General features: G+C 38.5%; 2 protein-coding genes across 2 annotated transcripts in view; one reads left to right on the top strand and one right to left on the bottom strand.

Moving 5' to 3' along the window:
* Positions 1-26,983, bottom strand: part of LOC148672668 (uncharacterized) — a gene marked incomplete at its 5' end in the record, with an annotated part of 78,278 nt that overhangs the window by 30,369 nt on the left and 20,926 nt on the right. The gene's annotated exons all lie outside the window — the stretch shown is intronic.
* Positions 638-26,653, top strand: LOC148672669 (uncharacterized). The gene is made up of 23 exons (XM_088628502.1): positions 638-691; positions 1,269-1,321; positions 2,369-2,413; positions 4,857-5,003; positions 6,391-6,540; positions 8,603-8,749; positions 10,478-10,624; positions 11,471-11,614; positions 14,149-14,295; positions 14,864-15,010; positions 15,335-15,481; positions 16,556-16,702; positions 17,027-17,173; positions 18,317-18,463; positions 18,750-18,899; positions 19,610-19,756; positions 21,592-21,741; positions 22,404-22,550; positions 22,912-23,061; positions 24,014-24,163; positions 25,639-25,730; positions 26,284-26,380; positions 26,487-26,653. The coding sequence occupies exons 2-23, from the start codon at positions 1,279-1,281 to the stop codon at positions 26,504-26,506; spliced, it is 2,808 nt and encodes a 935-aa protein (XP_088484628.1). The 5' UTR covers positions 638-691; positions 1,269-1,278; the 3' UTR covers positions 26,507-26,653.

Below are 26,983 nucleotides of genomic sequence, written 5' to 3'. Positions count from 1 at the left end.
TGGGTTTCCTCACACAGTCCAAAGACATACTTGTAGGATAATTGGCTTCTGGGAAAATTGGCCCCTGGTGCGAGCACGTGTGTCAGTGTGTGCCCTGTGATGGACTGGTGTCCCGTGCAGTATATATCCCACCTAATGCCCAATACTTGACAGCTTAGGCTGTAGATCCTCTGTGACCCAGTATTTGCATAAAACAGTTAGAAAATGGATAGATATGGACCTGGGCAGTATCAAAAACCCAATGTACATATCTTCCCTTACAATTCTGGTTGGGACAATTCAAATTTAATTATTAAGGTGTCCTCTAGATTTTGTCTGACGTTATGTAAAAGCAATGAAAAGCTGTTTTCAGTGCCAGGATCAATAAAAATAGTGGTTTTCAATCATGATTTTTCTTTCATTTTGACAATACAATAAATTCTGTAGGCAGAAAAAACTTAAAGCACAGACTCAACCCAACTGAAATATCAGTTAAACGTGATAGAGGGATCATTTAAATATCTGGATATAGTTGTGTTCAAATCATTTACATAAACCAGTTGCTATGCAGCAAATGAAGCGTGGTTATACAAACTGAAAGTAATTACCCTTTAAAGTACTTCCATTACCAGCACAGTGCAGAAAAGGACAGAAGGGATCAGAGACAAGGACGGACAGATCTGCAGACAGGACTCAGACCATGCTCACAGAGGTACTGTATTTAGAGGGAGTAAGACAGACAGCTAATAGATACTGTGAAAATTTGGACATTTGAGGTTCTGGTAAGGAAAAAGTTAAATATGAACTGCAATGCAAAATCTAACCCTAGATTTTAGACTTTATACTTAGCCAAAGGCAGATAGCTTGTTTAAAGTGTTTTAAAGCTTAATAATTTAACCGCTGTTTGCAACACGAAAAACAGTTTGTTTCGTTTGTCAGACTTTGAAAGGTTTTAGAGCAGGCTATAGTGTCAATAAGACTAAAAATGATGCACGCAGCTTCAATGGTTACACATTTTCTTTGGGATGTTTTCAGCAGATGTTCTTCTTCTGCGCAGAAGTATAATTAGAAGTTTGTTTAACCCCCTTCGGTGCTGAATGGGAAGAGTCAATTCATATTGATTCATACTTTAGAGTGATTGCATTCTCTCAAAACACCATGTACCCGAAAGATATTCCTCTTTGGATATGGCAGGGAGACTGCAAAGATACTGTGGAAAAATCTTTTGTTCATTGAAGTTGCTGTAGTTTAATAATTATATTTTTGTTCTTCTTTTTTCTGGGGGAAAGTGCAAGGAGAATGGCGAACAAGGGGTTTATCAGCTGTTTCTTCTCCCTTTTTGGTGAGTTGAGAGTGTCTTACCATTCTCTGATACTTCACATAACACAGTTATTTTTCTAGGACTTAAAGGCAGTGCTTCCCTGTCTTGATCTTTGGGGACTCCTATACAGTATGCACTTGTATTTGCTTCTGTTAGTTTCATTTCACAATAAAAACAAGTGGATTTTTAGACATCCTATGCTAACCCACATTTAATATTATCAGCTACACCAGAATCTAGATCATTCACATACATTTGGAAGAGCGATGATCCTAACAGAGGTCGCTGTGATACTCCATTAATTACATAATTACAGCTGGAATATTCACCCCTTATCAGTGCTTTGTTTTCTGACCATGAACACGCATACAGTTCTAGCATTTGCATGGCATTGAATGCTTATTCCATGTATTTTTTTTAAATCTGAAATCTTGTCACAAATATATAAATACCTGTATAAATATATTTTATATTAAATAATATATCTATGTAAATATAAATAATATATCTCACAACACCATAGCCAGGCTGAAAATGGCACAACAGTGGCTGCACGTTCTGCGGTGCTTAAAGAAATGCGATATGGGGAAGCAGCTCTTCATTAACTTTTCCCCCAGCAGCATAGACACTATGTCCTCAGTAGTGGTATCACTATGTGGAACAGCCATATTACAATACCATGCATGATAGAGATGCACTACAAAGGGCTGTGGCAACGGCACAGAGGATTACAGGATGCAATTTACCATCAATCGGTGAGATTCACATTTTCCACTTTTACAATAAAACCCAGTTTATCATTCAGTGATCATTCATCAGTCATCCTGGCCACAAACTGTTCTCCCCCCTGCACTCTGGCTCTAGTACATATACTGTATACTGTACATACTGTACTGTATGGCAATACACTCCTCTACTCTACTCATATTATCATATTATATCATATCATATTCTGTATGAGTATCTATGACTTTTATTTCTTGTCCAAAGTTCTGCCTTTTCTTAAAGCATGCTGATATTCCTGTTTAATAACTAATGTAATATCTTATAACTATTTTATTTCTTCAGCTGCAATTTGGCTACATATGTTCTCCTTATGTGATGGCCTGTTAGGTAAGTAAATGAGTTCATTTAAAATCTTGCTAACTGAGTCACCAGTTGCAAAACAACTACTGTATATTTTATATTTAAACTTAGCTCCAGGATTTAAAGCAGACATTTATTTTTTATGTCTGTTTTTAATTGGACTAGATACTGTTACAAATTGGGTGATATGAAAATGGAGAATACCAGAAACAGATAAAATGGGATTAATCAACAATTAATAAATAATCATAATCCCCAAATTGAAGAGATTTTGCTTAGAATATACTCAAGCAGTTGATATAATTAGAGGCACCTGAGGTCTTTGTGCTCTGGCACAGCTTTGATGAAAACGGTAATAGATTATGCACACTGGGTTAAAAAGATGTATTAATAATGCCAACACACACATACAACATATAATTTACATTATGTAGAAGGTGCACATCCTGACCAACCAGAAAAACCCCAGACTGCTACCAAGTATTTGAATCCAATATAATGCCTAACACATCCAAAAATAGAGAACAAAATAAGTTCTTCTTTTGACAGACTGCTTTTATTACTGTGCCATTTTCAGCTATGAAGGAATTGTGTTTTTTTTCTCCAATCTCCTCAGTAGCGATTAATTTAAACATCAAATTTTAATTCATTATTTACACCCACAAAAACAAATTTTGAAATCTCTACAGCACAGAAATTGTTTCAATAATCAGTCCTCCTTACCTCGCTTTTGCATGAGTACATAATGCCATCTTCAGGCTGACAGACTGAAATACGGGTTAAATACACAGTCTGAAAAGAGGCAGCCTTACTCCTGACCATACTGAACTGACCTACATTAAAGGACAAAGGTTTTATCATATTGATTTTGATTGTTAACAGGCTTTGATGCATGTGCACTAGATCCTTGTGGTCCAAATGCTTAATGTACAAATGGACTGCTGAGTGTTGGCTGCTTCTGTAATACTGGATTTATTCAACTTTTTTTCCCACTGATGCCAAGTGTTATGAACCCATGTCTAGGTAAAGAATTCCTTTAACATAAATAAACGATGTATACTTTATACAGTAGTTCACTGATATGAAGCAGTGAAGTCTGTGGTTGGATGTTCACAAGGTTAGATTTCTTTTAGTATTACAGATCAACCTAATCTAGAATTGTCAAATGTTTTAAGTCTTCATAGTGCTTGACAGGAGAGTTAGTGCTGATTGGACAAACAGCGCATCTCCCTATGACATCACTGAAAATGTGCAGGTGTTCAGTAAGTCACAAGACTCACTTTTCTCACAGACCAAGAGAACTCTCTCCAACTATTCTCAACATAATGTCATCAGAAACTGTAAATTCCACTGATAGCTTGGGGGAAATCCTGGTCAGAGTTTCATCACGGCACATATTCTGTCTAAAATGATATGAGTCACAAAACGAAAATTTCTAGTCCAGAGTTAGTTGCCTATATAGTATGTATTGCAAATATGGGACTGAAGCCTGTGCTCACAAATAGTTAAATTTTATTTCTGTATTACTGACAGTTTCTCTATGGGTCACAAAAGAAAAAATAAATGTTAAAATGCAATTTCAACACACTGCACATGGTTTAAATTTGAGATGCTGTGCATGAGTAATTAAACTAGACTCAACCTGTTAGCTTTCTAGTCTGCCCTGTTATTGCTATTTTGCTTTTAATTACTGAAAAACTTCAATGTGGTCAAATGATTGTACAGCTTGTGTCAATTACAAACAAAATGTTACAGTATGTTTCCTGAATTTTACAGTAGCTAGGTGGATGAATTTAGTTTTCTGAATCTACTTTAACAAGTAAATAAATGGTAACAGCATTGTTTTAATATACCCAACTTCATTCATGTCTTACGCTTATTTGGGTGGCACTACTTCAACATCTGTAAATCTAAAACCATAAGCATAAGTTTGAAACAAATATTTTTGATGTACTGTATCTGCAGTATATTTACCACATAGAGTTTGTATGTTTTCCCCATATCTGTACAGTATTTGTTTCCTCCAGCTGCTCTGGTTTCCTCCCACAGTCCACAAACATACCGAATGGGCATAGTAGGTTAATTGGCTTCTGGGTAAATTGGAGCTGGTGTGAGTATGCGTGTCTGTGTGTGCCCTTCGAAAAACTGGCGTCCTGTCCAGGGTGTACCCTGCCTTACGCCAATTATTTGCTGGGATAGGCTCCGGCTCCCACGTGACCCTGAATTGGATTCAAAATGGATGGATGTATAGTGTATATATGACTAACCCAAATATACTGTATACAGTAGTTTGTAGTTTCAAGGAGATCTTACTCAAAGCAAGAAACATCAGGAGATCTGAATAAAATCCTGGAATTTATTGTGCTGAATATTGTTGTAATGACAAACTTCTGAAAACAAAAGGAACGATATAAGTAGAATGAAAGTTGATTAAGGGACAAAGAATTCTGATGACTTTGAATCTTCACAGACATTGATGAGTGTGCATTTATTTTCCCCATCTGTGGTCCAAATGCACAATGTACCAATACTGATGGGAGCTATAGCTGCACCTGTGATACTGGATACATCGCCCCTGTTGGAGTCACTCTGACAAACATTTTCCAGCCATGTCAAGGTGAGACCCGTTTTCATTGAAATGCAACACTTTTCACTTCACTCTCTTCTGTGTAGAGTCTTTGAAAGTATTTATGTCTCTAAAAGTGAATATAAATATCTGGTGCAATTACAGTAACACGTACAGCAAAGAAAATAACTAAACAATCAATAACTTTATTGTTAAATTATACAAGACATCCTTCCCACACACAGGACCATTAAGACGGACAGCTGACCAACAAGCAGTCCAAAATAATACAGTATATAGAGCAGGTGGCTGGGAGGCAAGTAAAATTGAGACACTGAAATTCGGTCTGAAAAATGTGATTGTGGTGTTCATGAGAACTGACTGTGGTTGCTAAGAAACTGCAAGTTGAAGGTGCTGCATAACTCAGTATGGAGGCTCTAAAGGACTGAAAAATAATGAAACTGCTTTGTAGCTGATTCTGTCTGTCCTGAAGGTTTGCCCCTGTCCATCCTTTCCTTGTGTGTTAAGTGTCTGGCATGTCTGGAAAGAGTTGCAGGTCTGGTGTCTGGCAATACTGTCATATTTGGTTTCTTCATATGAACTCGAGCGTGATTGATCTACCGTATTGATTGCACATTGCCAATACAGTAGTAATAATAGCATTAACAGTTTTTGATTATGGTTATATTAGAATGAGAGTTTGTGCTGCTGCCTCACAGCTTTTCGGTCCTGGGCTTGATTATGAACTGGAGTGCTTTCTGTGTGGAATTTAAATGTTCTGCTGTTCTCATGGGATCGCATTAATTCATTTAATCCCTAAATTGACCCTGTGTGCTTATATGTGTTTTTTAACCTGCAAAGGTCTAATATCCCAGTAACCCAGTCTTGGGTTAGAGGAGATACCTCCCCAAACGATCACACTTTCTGCTGTGCAGGCACGCTCTCCTGGTCATAACAGAATTCATCAGTGAATAAAATAGTTCATCAGACTTGATCCTGTCATCTCCAAATTTTCTTCTCCTAAGAATGACAGCAATAAGTTGCAGTTATGGGTTTGTTACAATTCTGGATTAAAGAGAATATTAATTACTGCCACAGAGCAGTTCCAAGTGTTGGTTCTGTTATGATACAGAGAAGCCATACATATTGCCTGGCCAATACTGAATTGATCTGAAATGTAATGGTGTACATGCCCAGTGAGCTACCAATATAAAACATAGACTATGGTATTTCCTTTGTGTATCAGTATACAGTATGTTAAACTAAAGCAATCACATTAAGTGGAGGAGTACACTTCTTGATATTAAATATTTGCCCATATTTGTATGTTTAGAGAAAGTCACCAAAATATATTATGTATAACTCCCCACACGTTAAAAATGAGGCATTTCAGTGCAGTTGTTTTAACCCTCTTGATGCTGAATTTGATTTTCTGCAGACATGAGTGCTTGCAGCAACAACAGCTCCTCTGTCTGTGGTCCAAATGCACAGTGTGTCATCACTGACCAGAGGTACAGCTGTTCCTGCAGCACTGGATACATCCCTCCGGCTGGAGTCCCTCTGATCAGCAACTTCAACCCATGTATAAGTAAGAACCGCCCTCCTGTTTGTTGGCTTTTAAGTGATAAAAAAAACTGTAAAATAGAATGAATTGAGGTGACATTTTATTGCTGATTATTAGAAAAAAAAATTATTATAGCATTTTTCCAGCATCACATTTTATTATATTTGTTTCACTTGCAGATGCCCTTATCCAGGGTGACTTACAATGTACAGTATGCTGTAGAACTTTGACATTAAATTTAAATAAAAGGAACAATGCTGCAGGTACAATGATAGAAATACAACAATATTATAATGTAATATTATTCTTATCTAGCAATATAAAAGAAAACATGCACAAAGAGATAAGCTAAAAACCACAGAGTGAGAACTTTATTGATCCTCTTTGTTCTACCCTCCTAAATCTCTGACAAAAAGGTTGTATATTTGAGAACTGACTGGTTTCTGTTCGCCTTCATTCCCCCCTACAAAGAAATGTAGTGTGAGGTTAGCATCCTGCTGTGAACGTTGATTGCACAGTGATTAGCCTTGCAGCACTGAGGGCGTGGATTCCATTTCACCCTGGGGTGCTGCCTGTCTGGAGTTTTTCTTTGTTCTCCTTGTCTTCGGTTGTAGTTATTAAGATGAACATCTCTAATTTATCGTAAAATTTGGCTGGATAGGTTATCTCCAGGTGAAGCTTGAAGGTGACAGCCGGTTAAGCTGCCGTTACAGCAACTGCAATAATGGAGTTTTAAACAACATTCACAAGATGGTCCAAACCAAATGTCTCCCATTTTTTAAATGTCATACCACATCCACAGCCAGCCCTACTGACCCTTGGCCGTTCAAGCACTGGATAGCGAGCGACCGGCCCCTGGTTCCTGCACCACTTCCGCGTGGCTCTCACTAAGCCGGCCTCAACATCCCCACTCTTTCCAACAGCTCTGGAAATTGGTCAGGTGTTCTTTGTGGTTTCTTGAGGAATCCCCAGGCATCATGTTTCAAAACTCTGAAGTTGCTAATTTTAAAGCTCTAAGGAGGCCTGTCTTTCAGAAGAATTCTGCCTCAGTGTTACAGGGCTGTCATTTGTTCCCCTTCTTTACTTTCTATGAAAGACACAAACTTTGTGTCCCGATGCTCCTATTTTCTAAAGCTTCCTTTAGCCTTGACTTTCCTTCTTATATCTCCATTCTGCCCTCATTCACATTTGATCTTAATTTTTCATCACTTAAGAATTCTGCATCTGCATTATGGGGTCTCTCTTATTTCTCCTGGGGGTTCTGTCCCATAGGAAAGAATGGGTGGTTGTTTGCCTCAGCCAGGTGAGTGACCCCAGCAAAGCTCACAATCTGAATCACACCTCTTCTTAACCGGGGATTGACTGAAATACTGAAATAGAGTTTTAAACAAAAGGTCAAAATATGTTCGTTCCGGCTTCTTTCTGGCTGTGTAGAAATAGCATACTTCTTGCTTACAAACATGCATTTTGTTTTCTCATTCCTCCCTCCAAATCATCTTCACCTTTGCAGCAATTCTCTGGTTCATTCTTTATTATGAAAGGGTTGTTCCGACAGCCTCATCTCTAGGGAAAGCTTACTGTCCCAATTGCACCTCTTCTCTGCCTTCATTGGGGAAAGACTGAACAACAGCAATAGTGCAGAGAGCCATTTTCAACACAACAATCATAATGAGTAAATCAACAGGACACAACGTCTTAACTGCTCCATGACTGTGTCTTTCCCACTTTACACTGCCACTTCTGTCTTTAGGGAAACTGATCGTTATACAGTTAGGGCACCAACCATGCCTGAAACACATCCCCACAGTTTACTAAAAGAGGCCATTAATGTACCAGCATGTGAAACTGCATGACAGAACTGAAGCCTTGGGGATAAGAATCCAGCACTTTAGAAGGGAGGCGATGTTTCACATTGCTTTAGCCCACTCTCTGCCTCTCTGGATAAAGGATTTTAGATTTTTTTTCAGATCTGAGAAAAGTAGCTTAATTTTAATTTTGATTGAGTGCTCTCCAGTGTCATGTAGTTCCAGATTATTTTATCTGTGCCAACGAAACCCAGGGTTGACAATACTGGATTTTTTCAAAGGAGCGGATGAGTGTGTAAACAACTCCACTATCTGCGGTCCACATGCAGCCTGTTCTGCCAGTTCAACAAGCTACAGCTGCTCCTGTAACACTGGATACATCCCTCCATCTGAAGTCAGTCTTATAAGCAACAATAACCCATGTCAAGGTAAGACCTCTTTTAATAAAACTGTGCACTTTAAATTTGGGACGATCCAAATAAACAATTATAAAACTTGTGATTCAGACTGCTTGTGTGAGGTGAGTGAAGATAACAGAGGACCAACATTATTAATTAAGGCTCTTATCTTAGTAGTATCTCAGGTGTCATAGGCAGGTGATTGACTTGATTGGAACAATTTAATTTCAATCCATCTGTACAGTTAAGACATTGGCATGTGTTGCAGATATAATCCTGCTGTCATTCTGTTTACATTCCTATATTAAATCTAGTTCATCATGGTAATTGGTGCACAAATCCATGTGAATTTTAATGAATGCCTATATCAGTAACAGGAACATTTTCAAAATTATCCTTAATCTTTTGTATAAAGCTAAAACAATCTGGAGAGAATGTTTTTCTTGACTGAGTAGGAGATCACAGCATTCAAATCAGTCTCTTCTATGCTACACCTGGAATGTGGTAGGACCCCCAGATAGCCTGAGATGAGATAACATTATAATTTCACGTTCCTGTGTATAAAAAAATAATCTCTCGCTACCCACAACTCTGAACATCTTTTGTAGTTCCCCTCCATCAACCCCATCTTCACCTATGCAGCTGCCTCCCTGGTTCATTCCTTGGAAGTAAAAAGGGCTGTGACAATGCTGATCTTCATTTCCTCTGCCAAGCGAGTTAACGCCAACTTTAAAAAGTTGCTATTTGCTCTTATTTGCCGACTTGTCATTCTGAAAATTTGACAAAACTACTGAACTGGATGGTGCTGAGAAACCTGTGATTCTGGAAAGTGTGTGTTGCTGAGATGCAATTCCTATCAAATAATCCAGTCAAATTAAACCATTTTTATAGGCACATTTTATGTTTCATTTCATGTTTTGAATACGTAACTGATCATTCTGTGGGTATTATAAAGAGAGTTCTAACTCTTGAAATTATTCAAATGGTTAAGTTATCACTTATACCTTTTAACACGCTCCAGGACCCTATCTCTCTGGGTTTTTCCTCTTCCAGAGAAGACTGTATGGACTCCTTCCACACTGAGATTTTCCTGAGGAGTTCCTACTGTACTCCTTGCACTAACTTACCCTCACTCTCTACCAGGCAAATGAGTACTCATAGTGCCCAGTTGTCTCTCAGACTGTTCACTTACTTTACTTGCTACGTAGTACACTAGGCATAGAAACGGCTTAGTCCATCCTAACAACGCATGCTTTCACAGGAAATTCCATTCACTCCATTGCCAAGAACTCAATCAGTCCAATTGTGCCTAATTCTGCTGCAGCTCTCAATTACTCCGGCAGCCACCTTGCCTCAAGAATTAACTTCAATTGAGCCAAGATGGTGGGTCCTTCACAGAGCCACTTCTCACTATATCATACACTGTTTTTAAAAGAAACTGGTGCTCCATCTTTTATTTTCTCTGTTCCAGCACAAGTTCATTTATCAACTCTTTTTAAGTTCTGAAAGAACAGTCACAGGGAATAAATGCAGTGTGTCCATTTCTTCTTCAGAAAAAAGTAGAAAAGTTGGCTGCACAGAGTTGGAGTGCACCAGTAACACTTTGGACTGGACTACTTTCTTACCTTCGAGAGAGATGAAGGATTTTAGTTGTTGTACCTTTGCTAACATTACAATTTGCAATATGAACCTTTAGTTAAACTGACAATTTTATGATTTGAATGTTGAAGATTTGAAGCATGTATTGGATTTCTGCAGAACATTATGTGTGTGCAAACAACCCCACAATCTGTGGTCCAAAAGCACAATGTGTGGACATGGATACGAGTTACAAGTGTACCTGCGTTCCTGGATACAGATGTGCTGAACAACACTATGTGCCCAGTGTGACAAATCCCTGTCTAGGTGAGTCAACAGCTGGGTTTAATGCTTTTGTACATGATTTCTCATTGAAACTACCTGGAAAATTAAGGTGCTCATTTACATTTAGATGCTCAAACTTTACTGAATGAAAAGGTCATACACAAGAACAACTGGAATCTGGCCTCTTTAAACTTTTTGATCTATCAATAAATGCACAAATGATTTTCCAAAGATTCCAGTTTGTGGCTTTCCACATTTAACCCAATGATTTTAAAATAACCAGCACAAAAAATCTGTTAATTATACTTATTTTCAAAATGAATCAGACTAGTATTTCTATGAGAGGTAATGGACTTTTTGACTACAATTGCAGTGTGAAATATGAGCTGGTTTCAATGGACAGAAGTGATTAATATTTGGTTCGCAGTTAGAATGAGCTAATGGAAGATAATACACTTTCTAAACAAGTCTCTTCTGATTCTAAATCTGAGACATTCTCATATTGTGGAAAGCACTGATTTAACACAGTACTATGATTTGCCAGTTCTTGAAACAAAATGAAATATCAGTGGGTTTTTCCTCCCTTGCCTCCATTGCTACAGGAATGTTATATCCTAAACAGATTTCCCTAAAGGGAACTATTACATTCTGAAGTTCTCAATGGAGTCAGTAATGTCGTTGAGCTTCTTTCAGTCTGTTGAAAAACACCTAAAACTGACAACGGATGTTTAGAAAGATGGCCTGTGCTTCCTATAGGGCTCCTATAGAAGCATAAATATCTTGAGACATTTAACAACAAATTCCTGAGGTTTCTACCTTTGGAGTGTCCGATAGAGGTTGCAATTCTAAAGTTTCATATACTTACCAAATGTCTTGGATTGTCTTCAGACATTGATGAGTGTACAAGCCCCTCAATCTGTGGCCCAAATGCGGAATGTATCAACACTGCTGGGAGTTACACCTGCTCCTGTAAGACTGGATACACACCCCCTGCTGGAGTCACTCTGACAAACAGCACCAGCCCCTGTCAAGGTGAGAACCGAGCTCTTCTATAAATACCATATTCCATATCCACTATAATAAACAGGGAGAACGGAGCCAAGAGGGATAGATTCTCCTGAAGCAATGAGGGAGTATAAATAATTTCACGTTTCCACATTTTTAAAATTAGTCTTGATGGCAAAAATGCAAATTATCTCATGAACCATATTTACGCATGTTTTTAAATTACTATGTGTTCAATCAACAAGTGTGAAAACTGCTAAATAACATAAAAATGTTGAATGATACATCTGCAATGGGCTGTATGGTAACAGTCCAATCTGTGTCTTTCTGTAAATGACTTGAGGTCCTATGACACTGGTAGAGCAGTAGCAAGGCGGGAGTGGGAGGAGCCGTGACGAACACCGCTAAATGTCTACGCCCTGTCTGAGGGGGCGGAGCCACTGGTGTGAGCTTAGCGAAAGCCTGAAAAAAAAAAAAAAGGAAAAAGACAAATATGCCTCTTTGACAGAGGGGACCAGGCTGAGAAAAAGAACCGCTTGGTACGGGGTAAATCCAGCCTGGACGCCGCTATCTAATGGGGTCCAGCCTGGAAGAAAAGAGAGCCAAATCTGTAATTAATTAATTAATAATTAATAATAAGGGCATTCCGCTTACATCACAATCCACTCCAAGACTATTGCTGGAAGGGCGGACTGCAAGTCTGCTCGTCCCTCCGAGGCCCTGTTCAGTGTGCTTTTTAAAGATCCCCCATGAGCTGAGGCTCATTCTTAATCAGCTAGGGCAGCTGTGGTTGCTAAGGCAACACATTGCCCTTAATCCAGGGCTCTGCCTTCACACTTAAAAAAGCCCCGGCGTAATTCCAACAGAGCCTATGTTCAATACATTGGCATCATAAGATACGATAAGATCACTTTATTGGCCATATACAATTTCTTGCATAAGGAATTTGTCTTTTCACATACCCCGGCTTACTCTCCATGAGACACACAGGCAGGGAGAGAGAAGCTTGGGGTTAGAGCGCAGGGTCAGCCATTTATACAGCAACCCTGGAGCAGTTAGGGTTAAGGGCCTTGCTCAGGAGTCCAACAGAATAGGATTCCTCTGCCAGCTGCAGGATACGAGCCAGCAACCTTCCAGCCACAGGCACAGATCCTTAGCCACAGTGCCACCACTCCATATAGGACACAGCAGAGCTGGAACAGATCTGGAAACTAGATGGCAAAGTAAAGTGTCCTGTGCCATAATATTTACTTCTGTCTGTAGTTGTGGATGAATAACACATTAGTATAGGAGCTATGACTGCTTTATATATAAACACACCCCTCATATTTACACTTTCATGTTTTTTTTATTTTGTGCTTGAAGATTTCTTGTATCTTTTCATCAATTATCTATCTGATTGTGCTTTACCTTATTGCCTTCTGTCCTTAGTCAGAATCTGTATCAAATCTATATCAATGTGAGATATGAAGACAAATACTCTTTACATAGATAAAACTACTCTTCAGGATCCTTGGTTCAAATCTTATACTTAAATCCTTAGTTGGCCAGACCGAACTGCGCATGAGAAGCCTTATAATCCAAGCCTTTTATCTGAAATTAAGTCAAATCTAAATTTGTCTGCCTTAGGAATTTAAGGTTCACAACTGATTCATTGCAGCAAAGTTTTCACCTTCTCAGAGTAGGAGGTTCACACCAACAAATCAGGAATTATAAAATATTCAACAACACAAGGTATGGAAAGGGGTCTGAATTTGATTATGAAGTGCCAATATGCACGGCTCAAGATGATTAGGTGATCAACACAAATACGTATGTTTTCATGGTTAAAAATCCTCTATAAATCCATTAACACACAGCTGAGTATAATGGAACTGTACAAACAGACCGGGACACTTGATATTTTGATAACTTTGATTTTTAAAAGATGTCGATGAGTGTGAAGTTAATCCCTCAATCTGTGGTCCAAAAGCACAGTGTACCAATGCTATTGGGAATTACAGCTGCACCTGTGACACTGGATACACACCCTCTGCTGGAGTCATTCTGACCAGCAGCTCAAACCCCTGTCAAGGTAACATGTTGCTGCAAGTTACATGAAAAAAATAATTACGCAATGGTTTCACAACAATAAATGAAAAGTCCACCAATGGTAATCTGTACTTCCTGATTCACTAGAAGACCATAAAAAAAAGAGTTTCCTATTTCTAAACTGGCAAGTACAAAAGAAGGAAAGCTATAACGAGGCTGACTCTGAAATGAGGGTGTTTTCTGTTTTTCTAATTTGTTAATCTTTCAGATGGTAAAATCAAGATGGTTCTTTTTGGTTTTGACCATTTGATATGTCAACATGTAGCTGACGTAACAGGAGACCTAAACAGTGTCGACCTCTCTCACAGCTGTTTTGAGAACAACTGAACTCAAGATTCAGTGTTGACTGCAGTCCTCTAAAATTTATTTTGAGTCTGTGATTCCGTCTATTTAGCTAAAGAGCGCAGATTAAAATATAAGATCATAAAAACATTTAACATATGCCAAGATATTTTTGTGATTCTCCACAGATATCAATGAGTGTGCAGCCAATCCCTCAATCTGTGGTCCAAATGCACAATGTGCCAACACTGCGGGGAGCTACACCTGCTCCTGTGACACTGGATACACACCCCCTGCTGGAGTCACTCTGACAAACAGCACCAACCCCTGTCAAGGTAACATGTTGTGATGAGATATACTGTACTGTAATTCTGAGCAAATTGCACAATGGTTTTACTACAGTAAGTAATGTAAAAGAATACTCACTGGTAATCTGTACTTCTTGACACTGGTAATCTGTACAATATCTGTTGAGTTAAACAGAGAGCATTGAGAAAATAGCTCCTTAAATGGAACAAGTAATAGGTTTATTCCATGCTGAAAAGAGAAGAAAGAAAACAATGTTTTGGCTGTGGACACCCGAAGAAGGCTCCACAACCAAAACGTTGTGTTTTCTTTTTTCTCTTTTCAGCATGGAATAAACCTATTACTTGTTCCTTTGCAGCCTGCACATGCTGACGCAGCTACCCAGCTAAACTACTTAACCCCTTAACGTACTCCAGGAATTTTATTACCATACAAAATAATCTTCCTAATGTTTTCTTTCAATTTTAAATTACAATTACTTGAAAGATAATTAGGACTTACTCTTCCTTAAGAAACGAATATCCTTGGCTTTTCATGTGGCATTATAAAGCTACTTACAGCACAACAAATCGTTAGGATTATATTGATTCTCTGCAGATCTTGATGAATGCATCCAGTCTCCACTGATCTGTGGTCCAAAAGCACAGTGTTTCAACACTGTTGGCAGCTACTTCTGCTTATGTGACATTGGATACACGGCCCCTGCTGGAGTCACATTGACAAACAGCTCAAACCCTTGTCAAGGTAAGAAGTTTCCCCAGTAGCTGCTGCGACAATGCCACATGGAACAATGGCAAAACATTTTGGTTGCAGATATAAATCTTTGAGTTTAGTGATATTCCTTAAAGTTAGCAAAGTTTTACAACGTGTCAAGTGAGTGTAGTCTAACCTTAAACTCATTCTATCCATAATTTTTCAATTTTTCATTATAAGAAAAATGAATGATAACCCTCCTTTGAGGTCCATGGAAAACAGGAGGATGTAGCTTCTAGTGGCCACGCTAAAAGGCAATTTAAAGTGCACAAAGATGAAAAGTCCAATATAAATTCCAATTGTGATTCTCCACAGATATCGATGAGTGTGCAGCCAATCCCTCAATCTGTGGTCCAAATGCACAATGTACCAACACTGCTGGGAGCTACACCTGCTCCTGTGACACTGGATACACGCCCCCTGCTGGAGTCACTCTGACCAACAGCACCAACCCCTGTCAAGGTAACATGTTGTGATGTGATATACTGTACTGTAATCTAGAGCAAATCGCACAATGGTTTCACTACAGTAAGTAATGAAATAGAATACTCACTGGTAATCTGTACTTCTTGATTTCACAGATGACAATGAATAAAAAGAGCTTCAGAAGCTTAACTGGCAAATACAAATGAAGAATGGCTTTCACGAGGCTCTGAAATGAGGGTGTTTTCTGTCTTATTAATTTGCTCATCTTTCAGTAAGATCAAGATGGCTCTTTTGTTTTGACCATCAGACATGTCAACATGTAGCTGAAGTAACAGAGCTCAGTGGAACTAAGCATATTCCAATAGTGGGGTTCATGAGCTCTCTCACAGCAGGAGACCCAGCCTTCCGCTATTGCAGGTTGCCAGGCTGTCCATGGAGAAGCTCTGTGTTGCTTTGAACCCACAAGTGACCGTGGTCAAACACCAGCAGGGGCACAGCTACCCCTTTTCGCACTGACACCACCTGAGTTTCTTTCAGAAATTATGACTGAATATTTATAGCAAGGGATGTCCCTACCTCCTGCATGTACAACCTATTTTGAGAACAACTGAAAGGAATTCAAGATTCAATGTTGACTGTGCTCCTCTTAATTGATTTTTGAGTCTGTTTCAATGTCTGTTGAGTTAAACAGAGAGCATTGAGAAAATAACCCTTAAATGGAACAAGTAATAGGGTTATTCCATGCTGAAAAGAGAAGAAAGAAAACAATGTTTTGGCTGTGGACACCCGAAGAAGGCTCCACAACCAAAACGTTGTGTTTTCTTTTTTCTCTTTTCAGCATGGAATAAACCTATTACTTGTTCCTTTGCAGCCTGCACATGCTGACGCAGCTACCCAGCTAAACTACTTAACCCCTTAACGTACTCCAGGAATTTTATTACCATACAAAATAATCTTCCTAATGTTTTCTTTCAATTTTAAATTACAATTACTTGAAAGATAATTAGGACTTACTCTTCCTTAAGAAACGAAAATCCTTGGCTTTTCATGTGGCATTATAAAGCTACTTACAGCACAACAAATCGTTAGGATTATATTGATTCTCTGCAGATCTTGATGAATGCATCCAGTCTCCACTGATCTGTGGTCCAAAAGCACAGTGTTTCAACACTGTTGGCAGCTACTTCTGCTTATGTGACATTGGATACACGGCCCCTGCTGGAGTCACATTGACAAACAGCTCAAACCCTTGTCAAGGTAAGAAGTTTCCCCAGTAGCTGCTGCGACAATGCCACATGGAACAATGGCAAAACATTTTGGTCGCAGATATTAATGCTTGAGTTTAGCAATATGGTGTAATGTTGGTGAAGGTTTCCAAAGTGTTAAACGAGTGTTGCTTATAATTTTCTTATAATCATTATATGCATAATTTGGCAAGTTAATAATGACAAAGTTTAAAAATGGCATCCTTTGAAGGCACAAGTCATGAGTATTTAACTGCTAATGACCACACTCAAGGGCAATTAAAATGCACAAAGAGATGAAAATGTGATTTAAATGCAAATTGTGATTCTCCAACAGATATTGATGAGTGTGTAATCAACCTATCAGTCTGTGGCCCACATGCACAATGTATAAACACTGCTGGGAGCTACAGCTGCTCCTGTGATGTTGGATACACGCCCCCTGCTGGAATCACTCTGACCAGCAGCTTGAAACCGTGTCAAGGTAAGAACTGTTCTTCAGTAGAGCAAACTGTTTTCTGTTATTCAATGTTCAATGTCACAATGAGGAAAACTGACATGGACACTAAGAGAGAAAAAAAAAACTTTATTTTGTTTCAAAGATGGACTGATGGATACAAAAGTACTGTAAGTCATGTTTAAACTGTATTTGTTTTATAGCACCTGATCCAAATAGAGTTGCTAATAATTTTATGCACATAGTCAACCATTTAGTATTTTTGTTTAGTGTTTCAAGATGCATCATTTCAATATCTTACCTTTTTTGCATGGGAGGTATTTAGAATTGCTGAATATTGCTCTGATGACTAACTACATATATACTGTAATAATACATGACTGTAATATTAGCAGATACAGTACAGTGCTCTGTAGACATATTCACCATTTTGTTGAAGTGAATATTTTTAATGAAAACTGAGCATTTCTATGGGGGAATGACATTAAATGTCAGAGAAAAATGCAAGGAGAAACCAAAAACTATCTAGAAGATTTTACAGGTCCCCAGCTTCTTAAGAACAAAGAAAAGCTACCTCTTGTCTAATTAATGCACAACAAATGAGTTCAATTAAGTGATTAAGAGCATACTGTAGGTGGAAAGAAAAGCTTCCAAGACTGGAGTTGTGCAGCCTTGAATAAGTATTCACCCCCCTGCGTCATTTCTTAGTGGGAACAAATCTGGCAGAAAATACACCTGTGAGTATTTTTGGATAGACTCTTTTTTGACATTGCTTTTTGCAGCTCCGGCTGACATGTTAACCTATAGTATCCCCCTTAGAGGTATGTAGCTGGAGCATTTAGGCTTGGGTTAGAAATATTCACTTTTGAAAATACAGGTAAACCATTTTGGAATAAAAAATGGGAAGTCAGTGGAAGGAGGTGGTTTCTTTTGCAAAGTGCATTGTGTTGAAAGTGCATTAAGGGACAGTACTGCAGATTATAACAGGGATGAAACATTGGCGCAGTGGCTAGCATTGCTGTCTTGCAGTGCTGGAGCCCAGTGTTCAATACCTGGCATCCCATTCAGGGTGTACCTTGCCCTGTGCCCTTTGCTTGCTGTAATAGGCTCCAGCTGCCTCCTACCCCTGTGTTAGATAATGGGTGAATTATAACAATGGATTTTTCACAGACACTGATGAGTGTGCAAGTATAACTTTACTGTGTGGTCCACATGCATACTGTATCAACACTGTGGGGAGCTACAGCTGCACCTGTTACAGAGGATATGTCCGTCCTGTTGGAATCACACTGACAAGCAGATTAAACCCATGTAAAGGTGAGTTCTGTTTTCATCTAGCTGCTCATGTTCAGCTTGCTTCATTCTTTGTAGTTTCTGCTACAAGACTTGTAACGTAAATAAAACTACCTTACAAGAAGGTACGTGACTGTGACTGGTGACTATGGATAAGATGATGCACATTACAAATGGGGAAATTGCTCATTAGAAAGTAATTCCAATGAAAACCAAAATATAACCCTTGCTTTTAATTTCAAATGCGAGTCAATACTATTCTGTCTTTGGTGGTAATGGCCAGAGTGATGCTGAATTTGATTGTCTACAGACAGCTATGAGTGCGTGTACAACAGTCTTTCAGTCTGTGGTCCAGAAGCTCAATGTGTCCTCAATGACCAGACCTACCACTGCTCCTGCGATTCAGGATTCATTCCACCCGCAGGGGTCACTGTGCCAAGCTATTCGAACCCGTGTCAAGGTAGGATCTGACTTTAAGCATTGCTTGTATTCAACTCAGAGAAATAAATGCTTTTCAGTGTTCCAATTTTTAAGTTGACTCTTTGATATTGATGTTTGGTAGAAAGAAATCAATGAATTTAAGGATTTTATTATATTTTCCCTGAACTAAATATATTATAGTCTTATTATTGTTGTACTCCTGGGATTTTTGATTGTGACTGAATGATCACTTTTAAAAAATGTGTATGAATTATCTGAAATTTAATAATATTGCAAAAACAATAACAAGGCATTGGAGGTAACTTCTTTTAGACGAGAAATAAATGGTTATTCAAATTTGAGCTTCTGGTTTCTGGCAGTCGGTTTTATGCTTTTACTTTAAAACTCAGCGTGTGTTTAAAGAATTTGCAGATTTTGTAAAATCCTACATTTGTCTTTGCTTTTGATTTTCTAAAAGTGCATAAAGTAATTTCTAATTTTTCCCGTGAAGTAAAGTGTTTCTGTATATATCCAAACTTCAATCAGTCAGAGCTTTGATTTCTAATGTAAGATACAGAGTATATTTCAATGTTTTTTCAATAGATTCTTAAATTTGTTTACATGGGAGACAAGTTAAAAAATGGCTGTAATGTATATTGATGTCTAAAATTCAAAACCACAATACAAGTATATATGCTACAACTGCAAGAAGGGACAAAGGAGTATAACAATGACTTGGATTCTTTGCAGACATTGACGAGTGTACAAGTACACCCTTGTTCTGTGGTCCAGACGCACAATGTATCAACACTCCAGGAAGTTACAGCTGCACCTGTGACACTGGGTACATCCTTCCTGTTGGAGTCACAATGACAAGCAGTTTATATCCATGTCAAAGTGAGGTCTTGTTTCACATAGTTGTTCTGTTGAATTTTCTCCCTTCTTTCTAGATCCTATTCTTTGATTTATAAAGTTAGCAAGTCTTGTTAAAATGATAATTCTTTAATTGGTTTTCCTTCATGGTTTCCTTCATGGTTTTAAGGATTATGTTTTCTAGAAACCTGAAGGTGACTGGTAAGACCAGCACAGAAACCACACACTCTATGGGAGATTAACGAGTGTGTCTCAGTAGATATCAATCCCTCCTCTGTGTGGTCTGTTCATGGTGATGTCACGAAAAATACTACACTCAGATCAACACTCCAGAATTGATTGCCAAAACATATATGTCCATCCATCCATTTTCTAAACACTTCTTCCAATTTGGGATCACATGGGAGCTGGAGCCTATCCCTGCAAGCAATGGGCACAAGGCAGGATATACTGTAGACATGAGACCAGTCCATCGCAGGACACACAGACAAACGCACACACATAGGGCCAACAGAATTCCACACTTTGCCATTAGTTGCTGCATAGTTAACATCAGAGAGTTCAAGTCTGTATCTGTAGCAGCAATCCATGTGCTCACCAGTATCATCTCAGTCTAACTCAGCAGCATCCACTCCTGCAGTAACTGTGTAAAATCAGACACTTTAGAAAGGTTGGGAGAGTCAAATCATTAATTTCCTGAATCGGAGAAGAGGGGGTTCATATCCCTTACCATTCGAACCTTGAATAGTACAAGAATGTAACAAAGTAATTGAATAACTAAAGGGATCCATAAAGAAATAAAACAACAAAGTAAGAACAGCAAATCGTGTGCGAAACTGTCATACCTGCTTTCATAGGAGCACTAAATTACATCCCTGAAATGCCCTAGAATTGCTTCTGATCAACCTGTCTATCAAAACATTGCCTTGATGACACAATCTGGCAAAAGATCAGTTCCACCTGTTCCAGTGGAATATATATATATATATCAGTCTCAACAGTACCTCCCTCTTGTTTTGTTTCTAAGTTTCTGCATTCTTTCTAACATGTTTTGACTTCCTTGGCATCACTCTCTGCTTGAATTCTTGACCACTGCATTGAGATGGAATTAAACGACTGTGTTAATGAACCCAAATGCGGGATGAGAGATGCAAAACAAGGGAGCAGCAGGTGTGGGTAGCAGGCAAGGGAAAAGGGCAGAATGGTGATTAATATGCAGACAATTGTGATACCGGCAAACACAGTACAGAGCCATAGTCAGGGACAAAGCAAAGTTTATAGCCAAGTGGACACTATACCAGGATACTGAGGAAATCCAATCCAAGGTCCAGAAACAAGTCAAGTCCATAGCCAGAGACAGAGTACTAGGAGAATCCAAAGGCACGGATGGAATGTCAGCATGGTCAGGAATCCAGAAAGAAACACAGACAAGGAACGAAGCTTTAGAACTTATTAGTGGTTCAGGGCAAGATGATAAAGAGCAAAGCTTTTACCAGATCACAGAGCATTGTCAGAGCAGATCTAAATATCCTGAACCACCTGAAGTGGGAGTGGTAGTATATTGCCCACAGGTGATAGAGGTTTCCTGCCTGATCAAGTATCCACAGCAACAGGCAGTGACTGACAGGAGAGTGGAGGCATGGCCAGAGGGATCAAGCATGATGGTGTAAACTTTAAAATGACTACTTTTCCTTTTGTATTAGGATGTGGCTAAACTCTGGCACCCACATTAAGTCAGGGAATTGTAAGCAATAAAGTCACTGCAATGAAAAACAATGCCATCTCTTCAAATGCAAATCAATGCTTTTTAAGCTTTGGTGGTGATGCCTAAAGAGTGATGTAGAAATCATGTCTTACAGGCAGAAATGAGTGTGTGAACAATGGTACCTCAGTTTGTGGGCCAAACGCACAGTGTATCATCAGCAGCCAGAGTTACAGGTGCTCCTGCAAAACAGGATTCATGCCACCATCTGGAGTCGTTGTGACAAGCTATTCAAATCCCTGTCAAGGTAATGATTATTTTTAGAGATTGTCAGAATTCAGTGATCATATATAGTACATATATGGTTTTCCAAAAATAGTGTCTCATATTATTTAGAAGAAACAAATAGGTTTTATACCATATTCACATGATTATATGTAGTATGAAATTTATACAATTTTATAAAAGTTTGGGAAGCGGCTAACTTCCTTAACTTACCTACATCCATTCTCTTAAACATAAATACTGTATCTCACCTGCTTCATTCTCACACCCCTCTCTCCACCTAAACTTCACTCTTGCTGGATACTATGGCAAAAGGCAACATTCTTAAATGTAATCCCTTTTCTTTGATTGTTAAATACTTAATAGCTATCTTCAACCAGAAGGGCAGGGGTAGGTTATATACTATATAGCTACAGTTTCACTGTACAGTATTTTGAGGTTTTATTTTTATGGAACATTAATCATGTTTTTATAGAATTTCCCACATTTTTTATCCAACCTTCACTTTTTGTTTTCATAATTTAGTATTTATACAGTAGATGCATGCTTCTCAGTGTTTTTCAATATATTTCTGAGTATTTGTGTATGGGAGAGAGTTCAAAAAGGCCAACATTTCTGTGATGAGGAATGCTGAAAAAGCATTAAGGGAAAAATGATTATGATAATGCATTCGATTCTTCATAGACATCGATGAGTGTGCAAGTACATCCTTATTATGTGGTCCAAACGCACACTGTATCAACACTCCAGGAAGTTACAGCTGCACCTGTGATACTGGATACACCCGTCCTGTTGGAATCACATTGACAAGCAAGTTTAATCCATGTCAAGGTGAGATCTGTTTTCACGTAGCTGCTGTCTTTAGTTTGCTCTCTTCTTCGCAGATCCGAAGACAAGACTCATGAAATCTATATAATTAGGATTAAGTAATTGATTGAATGGCAGGTGATGGTCATGATATCAGGTCATGAAATGTGCAGTCTGGTCATAGTGAGCTTTCTGTTATCCAAAGGAGCATTACTACTCAAATAATTAGCACATCTTCTTACTCTCTACTCAAAATATAAATAACATGTTTTATGTTCCCAATGAGTTTCTTATGTAAGCTATAAGACCACCTTTAAATTCAATAGCAATTCAATGCTATTTCAATTGAGAGCACTCTGGTGATGTTGAACATGGTCTTTTGCAGACATGAGTGTGTGCACAAACAAGAGCCCCTTGGTGTGTGGTCCAAATGCACAGTGTGTCATCAGTAACCAGAGCTACAGCTGCTCTTGCAACACTGGATACATCCCACCAATCGGAGTCACTCTGACCAGCTACATCAACCCATGTATAAGTAAGAACTTCTCGACAGGTTTGCTAGCTTTCAGCGATCAGAGAAAGTGGTTTTAAATGCCAATGGGACTGTACAAAGCTGATGATTAGATCACCACATATGTCATGTCCACATATGGTGGAGCTACACAGCGGCTATTAATATTACGGAGAACCCACCTGTGAGTCAAGAGAGAGACAAAATAGAGAAGCTGCAAGTAGTATTGTGTGCATGTTAGGCCAGGGACACAGGCAGAGTGTGGTGCAGGCAAGCACAGTCCAGATCTGTGTTCAGAAGCAAGTGTGGCTCAAAGCCAGACACTGTGAAGGCACAAAGGGAATTCCCCTTGTGTAATCAACACAAGCAGACAACAAGGTTCATAGCACGAGAAATACAGTTATGAGGCACAAAGGGGCAAAAGCCGGAGACATGTTCAGAGCAAAGCAAGAGGCGAAGACATAGCACAAGGCAGGGAATTTGAGAACTAGGAATGCAGGGAGGCTTCAAGAACTCATAGAGCACAAAAAAAAGCCAAGCCTAATTTTGAGATGAGTTTTTTTCTCATCCATTAAAAGCCGTGTTCATTGTCAAAGAGGATTTTAATGAGGAACATGGTTATTCTATTCTGCTCAGAGTGCAGAGCATAGTTCAAGTAGACCTTAAGTAATCTGAACCACCTGAGGCAGGCATGGTCATAAATTGCCCAGGTTGGTACAGGTCTCCTGCATATCCATGGCGAGTGAGTCTGACAATCACATTTCACAGGTTGTATTATAAGTTACTGTAAGGCAAAATAGTTTTCCTGCATAAATAAGAGTGGCCTAAGAAGCACTATTTACCATTAAAAAATCAGTATATTTCCATTCAGTTTTTATTTCTGTTTAGTTGTGGCTGTTTAAATGCGTGAAACACCTTCAGTGCGTAGTTCAATCAGACCTGGGCAGCCGGTTAACTTGTCATTTTTTTATAATAGCCAGAAATGAGTGTGTGTACAACAGCTCTTCAGTCTGTGGTCCAAATGCAAAGTGCACCACTACTGACCAGCAGTACCGCTGCTCCTGTGAAGCTGGATTCATTCCACCAATAGGAGTCACTGTGACCAGCAATTTGAACCCGTGTCTAGGTAAGAAATGTTCTTAGAGACTGCTAGCATTCAGTAATCCAAGAAACAAATATTCCATGGGTTAATAATATTCCAAGGATTAACATGATGCAATTCTTTAATGCATTGATTAGCTTTAAACACATAATCATTATAATAATTATTCATTAGAATAGTCGGAAGAATACAATATCATTATTTGTAGCATTTTCATAAAGTTTTATTGTTAGCAGGTTTATGTGCATGCAGATAGCATTTTGCAGTGTGGCTTGCCATATATTGTAGAAAATGTATATTATGTAGAAATACAAGGAACAGTTCTGTAGGTTCAATAAAGTGAAATTAAACAAGTTTAATAAATAAAATGAGGCAGTGAAAACCTACATGAGTAACCCAAGGGCCACCCAATAAATTACAATTTCAGTATTGGATACATTCCACCTACTGATGTGACCACTCAGATGCCAACCTCATGTTGCTCTTTTCCTACTAAGAACAATTTGTAGTGCTATCCGCATGCAGCATTCATTTTAGTGGTTCTAAATCTTTCACAGCTGTGTTTTGTGTTCTTGTGGATTAGAAAAATAAAACAACATTTATAACATTTTCCCTGATTGAGTATAAATTAAACCTAAAATATGTCTAATAAGGATTTCGTCAGGAAAAAGACTCGCAGGTTCTAATGTGAAACTGTGTGAGTTTTCTTTCAAACCTGCCGGTGTCCACTAGGAGATAATGTGCCCACAATCACAAGACTGAATTTCAGCATTTTGAAAGAGACATATGTTTGTTTTTTACAAGGACATAAGGTAGATTTTCTGTGGTTTCAAAACTAGAATTTGCATGGATCTGAAAATCAAGTTCTAAAAGAATCTAAAGCTAAGGAAGATTGATCTACATGTGCTTTGTCTCTGCAAATGTTTTAATATGGGGGCAAAACGTTTTATTGCCTTACATACAGTAGCCTTACACAGCTCTCCAGGCTGAGCCACACCATAATGCAGTTTGTGAGTCAGAGTGAACCTTAATCAAATAACTGTAAAGAGCGATTTGATAAAACCACTTCTATGCTTCTACAGAATAAACCTAAAAAAAAGCCAAGCCTAATTTTAAGATGAGTTTTTTTCTTATCCATTTACAGCTGTGTTTATTATCAAAGAGGGGTTAAATGAGGGACATGGTTATTCTGTTCTGACACAGAAGTCAAGAGAGAATTGTGGGTGACATCCATTAACAAATTACTCAGACAATAACTACCATACCCCAGATGCTGAGCAAGTACACAAAAGGAAGCAAAAAAGATTTAACTGTACCCCAGATGGATGAAGAATACACAGTTCACAGAACAAGGGACAATGTTCAGAATTTTCTTTATCTTGAAAATGAACATTGTGCTAATTAGCAGACAGGCAGTGAGGCTTGGAGAAGTAGACTAAGCTCTTCTGACTTAAGTTTTCTCTCTCACTATGGGTCAGTGATTCTTTGTTATGTCACAGCTAGGAACAGGGCTGTACTGAGATTCAACATTCAAATTCAGGCAGGGGTGGATCCTAATGACCCTGTAATGAGGAGTGCCATTCAAAAACAGGTAGGAATACCAACGAACCAGATCTTTTATTAAAGGAACATGTTTTTCACCCATCTGCAATCCGCCCATATTGGCTTGCTATCCAATTTGGTGATTTCCAGTATTAAAAAACTGACACGTACAGTGCCTTGCAAGTGTATCTCGACTTTTGCACATTTTTATACCTCATTAAATCTGCCAGTTCTGACACTTTGAAGTGGAAATTCATATTTTTACAGTATATAAACAATCTTCTCCACAAATTCAAAGCAAAAAAGAAAGGAGTAGACAATTAATTTAAATTAATATAATATAAAAATAAAAAAACTCAAGATTGGTTAAGTAATCAGACACTTGGCTGTGGTTAAGGGTGGTAAACTTAATTCATCTAGGTGCTGACAATTGCTTTGATCTCTGTCCATGTACAATAAAAAGTATGTTCTGAAGTCATTTGAGTAACTACCTCTGTAAGTTCCCTCATTCAGAATTTCAAGCACAGATTCAACCATGAAGACCGCGAACCTTACAAAACAACAAGCTTGTCCAGCAAATAACGTGTATTGTTTTTTTTTAGGCTCTAGTGGAACTGTCCAAGCGTCTTCCTATGAAAGGTATGATGGTGTACTGGAGGAATCGGGGAGGTCAGATTTTCCATAAGGAAAAGGAAGAAGGTGAGAGAACTGGACTGGTTCGGTTTGTAAATCACTGAGAAGCCTGTTCGTCTTCTACCTGTGAAATGGCTTATTTCTAAGCTCTGTTGAATTGTTTACTTGACAGGTCAGTGTGTGACCCAGTGAAACTCGACAAGTCTGAAAGCAGTTGCATCACCAAGCAATAACTGCCACCTTACTGCCTAAGATTGCTCTAGGATTCTGGGAGATGTTTTTGCCAGTGTATTTAACACCTATCACTCATTAAATCACATACCGTGTGCAAATGTCGAATGTGTTTTGTCATAAATATTAAGGCTATTTCATTTTACCTTTATAGAGATGTTTACCTATCTTAAAGGCAATCAACAAAGGTCCATGGTCAAGAAGGTATTTTTTATTACTTTTTCCTCTCTACATTCACGTGGAATTTTCCCATCATTCCATATGGTCATAAAACTACCTGGGGAATTTTCATCCTCTGTTGGATGAAATTGCTATAGATTACCATGCTGACATGAGGAACATACTACGCATATCAGTGCGTGCATACTAATAAATAGGTTTCTTTATATTTCACCCAATTTAACCATACTGCATTCTTAATTCTCAAACAAGCAATGC

Source organism: Lepisosteus platostomus, chromosome 4, assembly GCF_059453375.1.
Source record: "Lepisosteus platostomus isolate fLepPlt1 chromosome 4, fLepPlt1.hap1, whole genome shotgun sequence".
Lineage (NCBI taxonomy): Eukaryota > Metazoa > Chordata > Actinopteri > Semionotiformes > Lepisosteidae > Lepisosteus > Lepisosteus platostomus.
Note: the sequence above shows the minus strand (reverse complement) of the source record. Positions and strands in the feature narration are given on the sequence as shown.

What these genes read in the sequence shown, in the direction of transcription:
- LOC148672669 (XM_088628502.1), top strand. Translation starts at nt 1,279, where the DNA reads ATGGCGAACAAGGGGTTTATCAGCTGTTTCTTCTCCCTTTTTG. An exon ending in CATTTTCCAGCCATGTCAAG is followed by an intron (nt 5,004 to 6,390) that starts GTGAGACCCGTT and finishes GATTTTCTGCAG; the next exon opens with ACATGAGTGCTTGCAGCAAC. An exon ending in CAGCACCAACCCCTGTCAAG is followed by an intron (nt 14,296 to 14,863) that starts GTAACATGTTGT and finishes GATTCTCTGCAG; the next exon opens with ATCTTGATGAATGCATCCAG.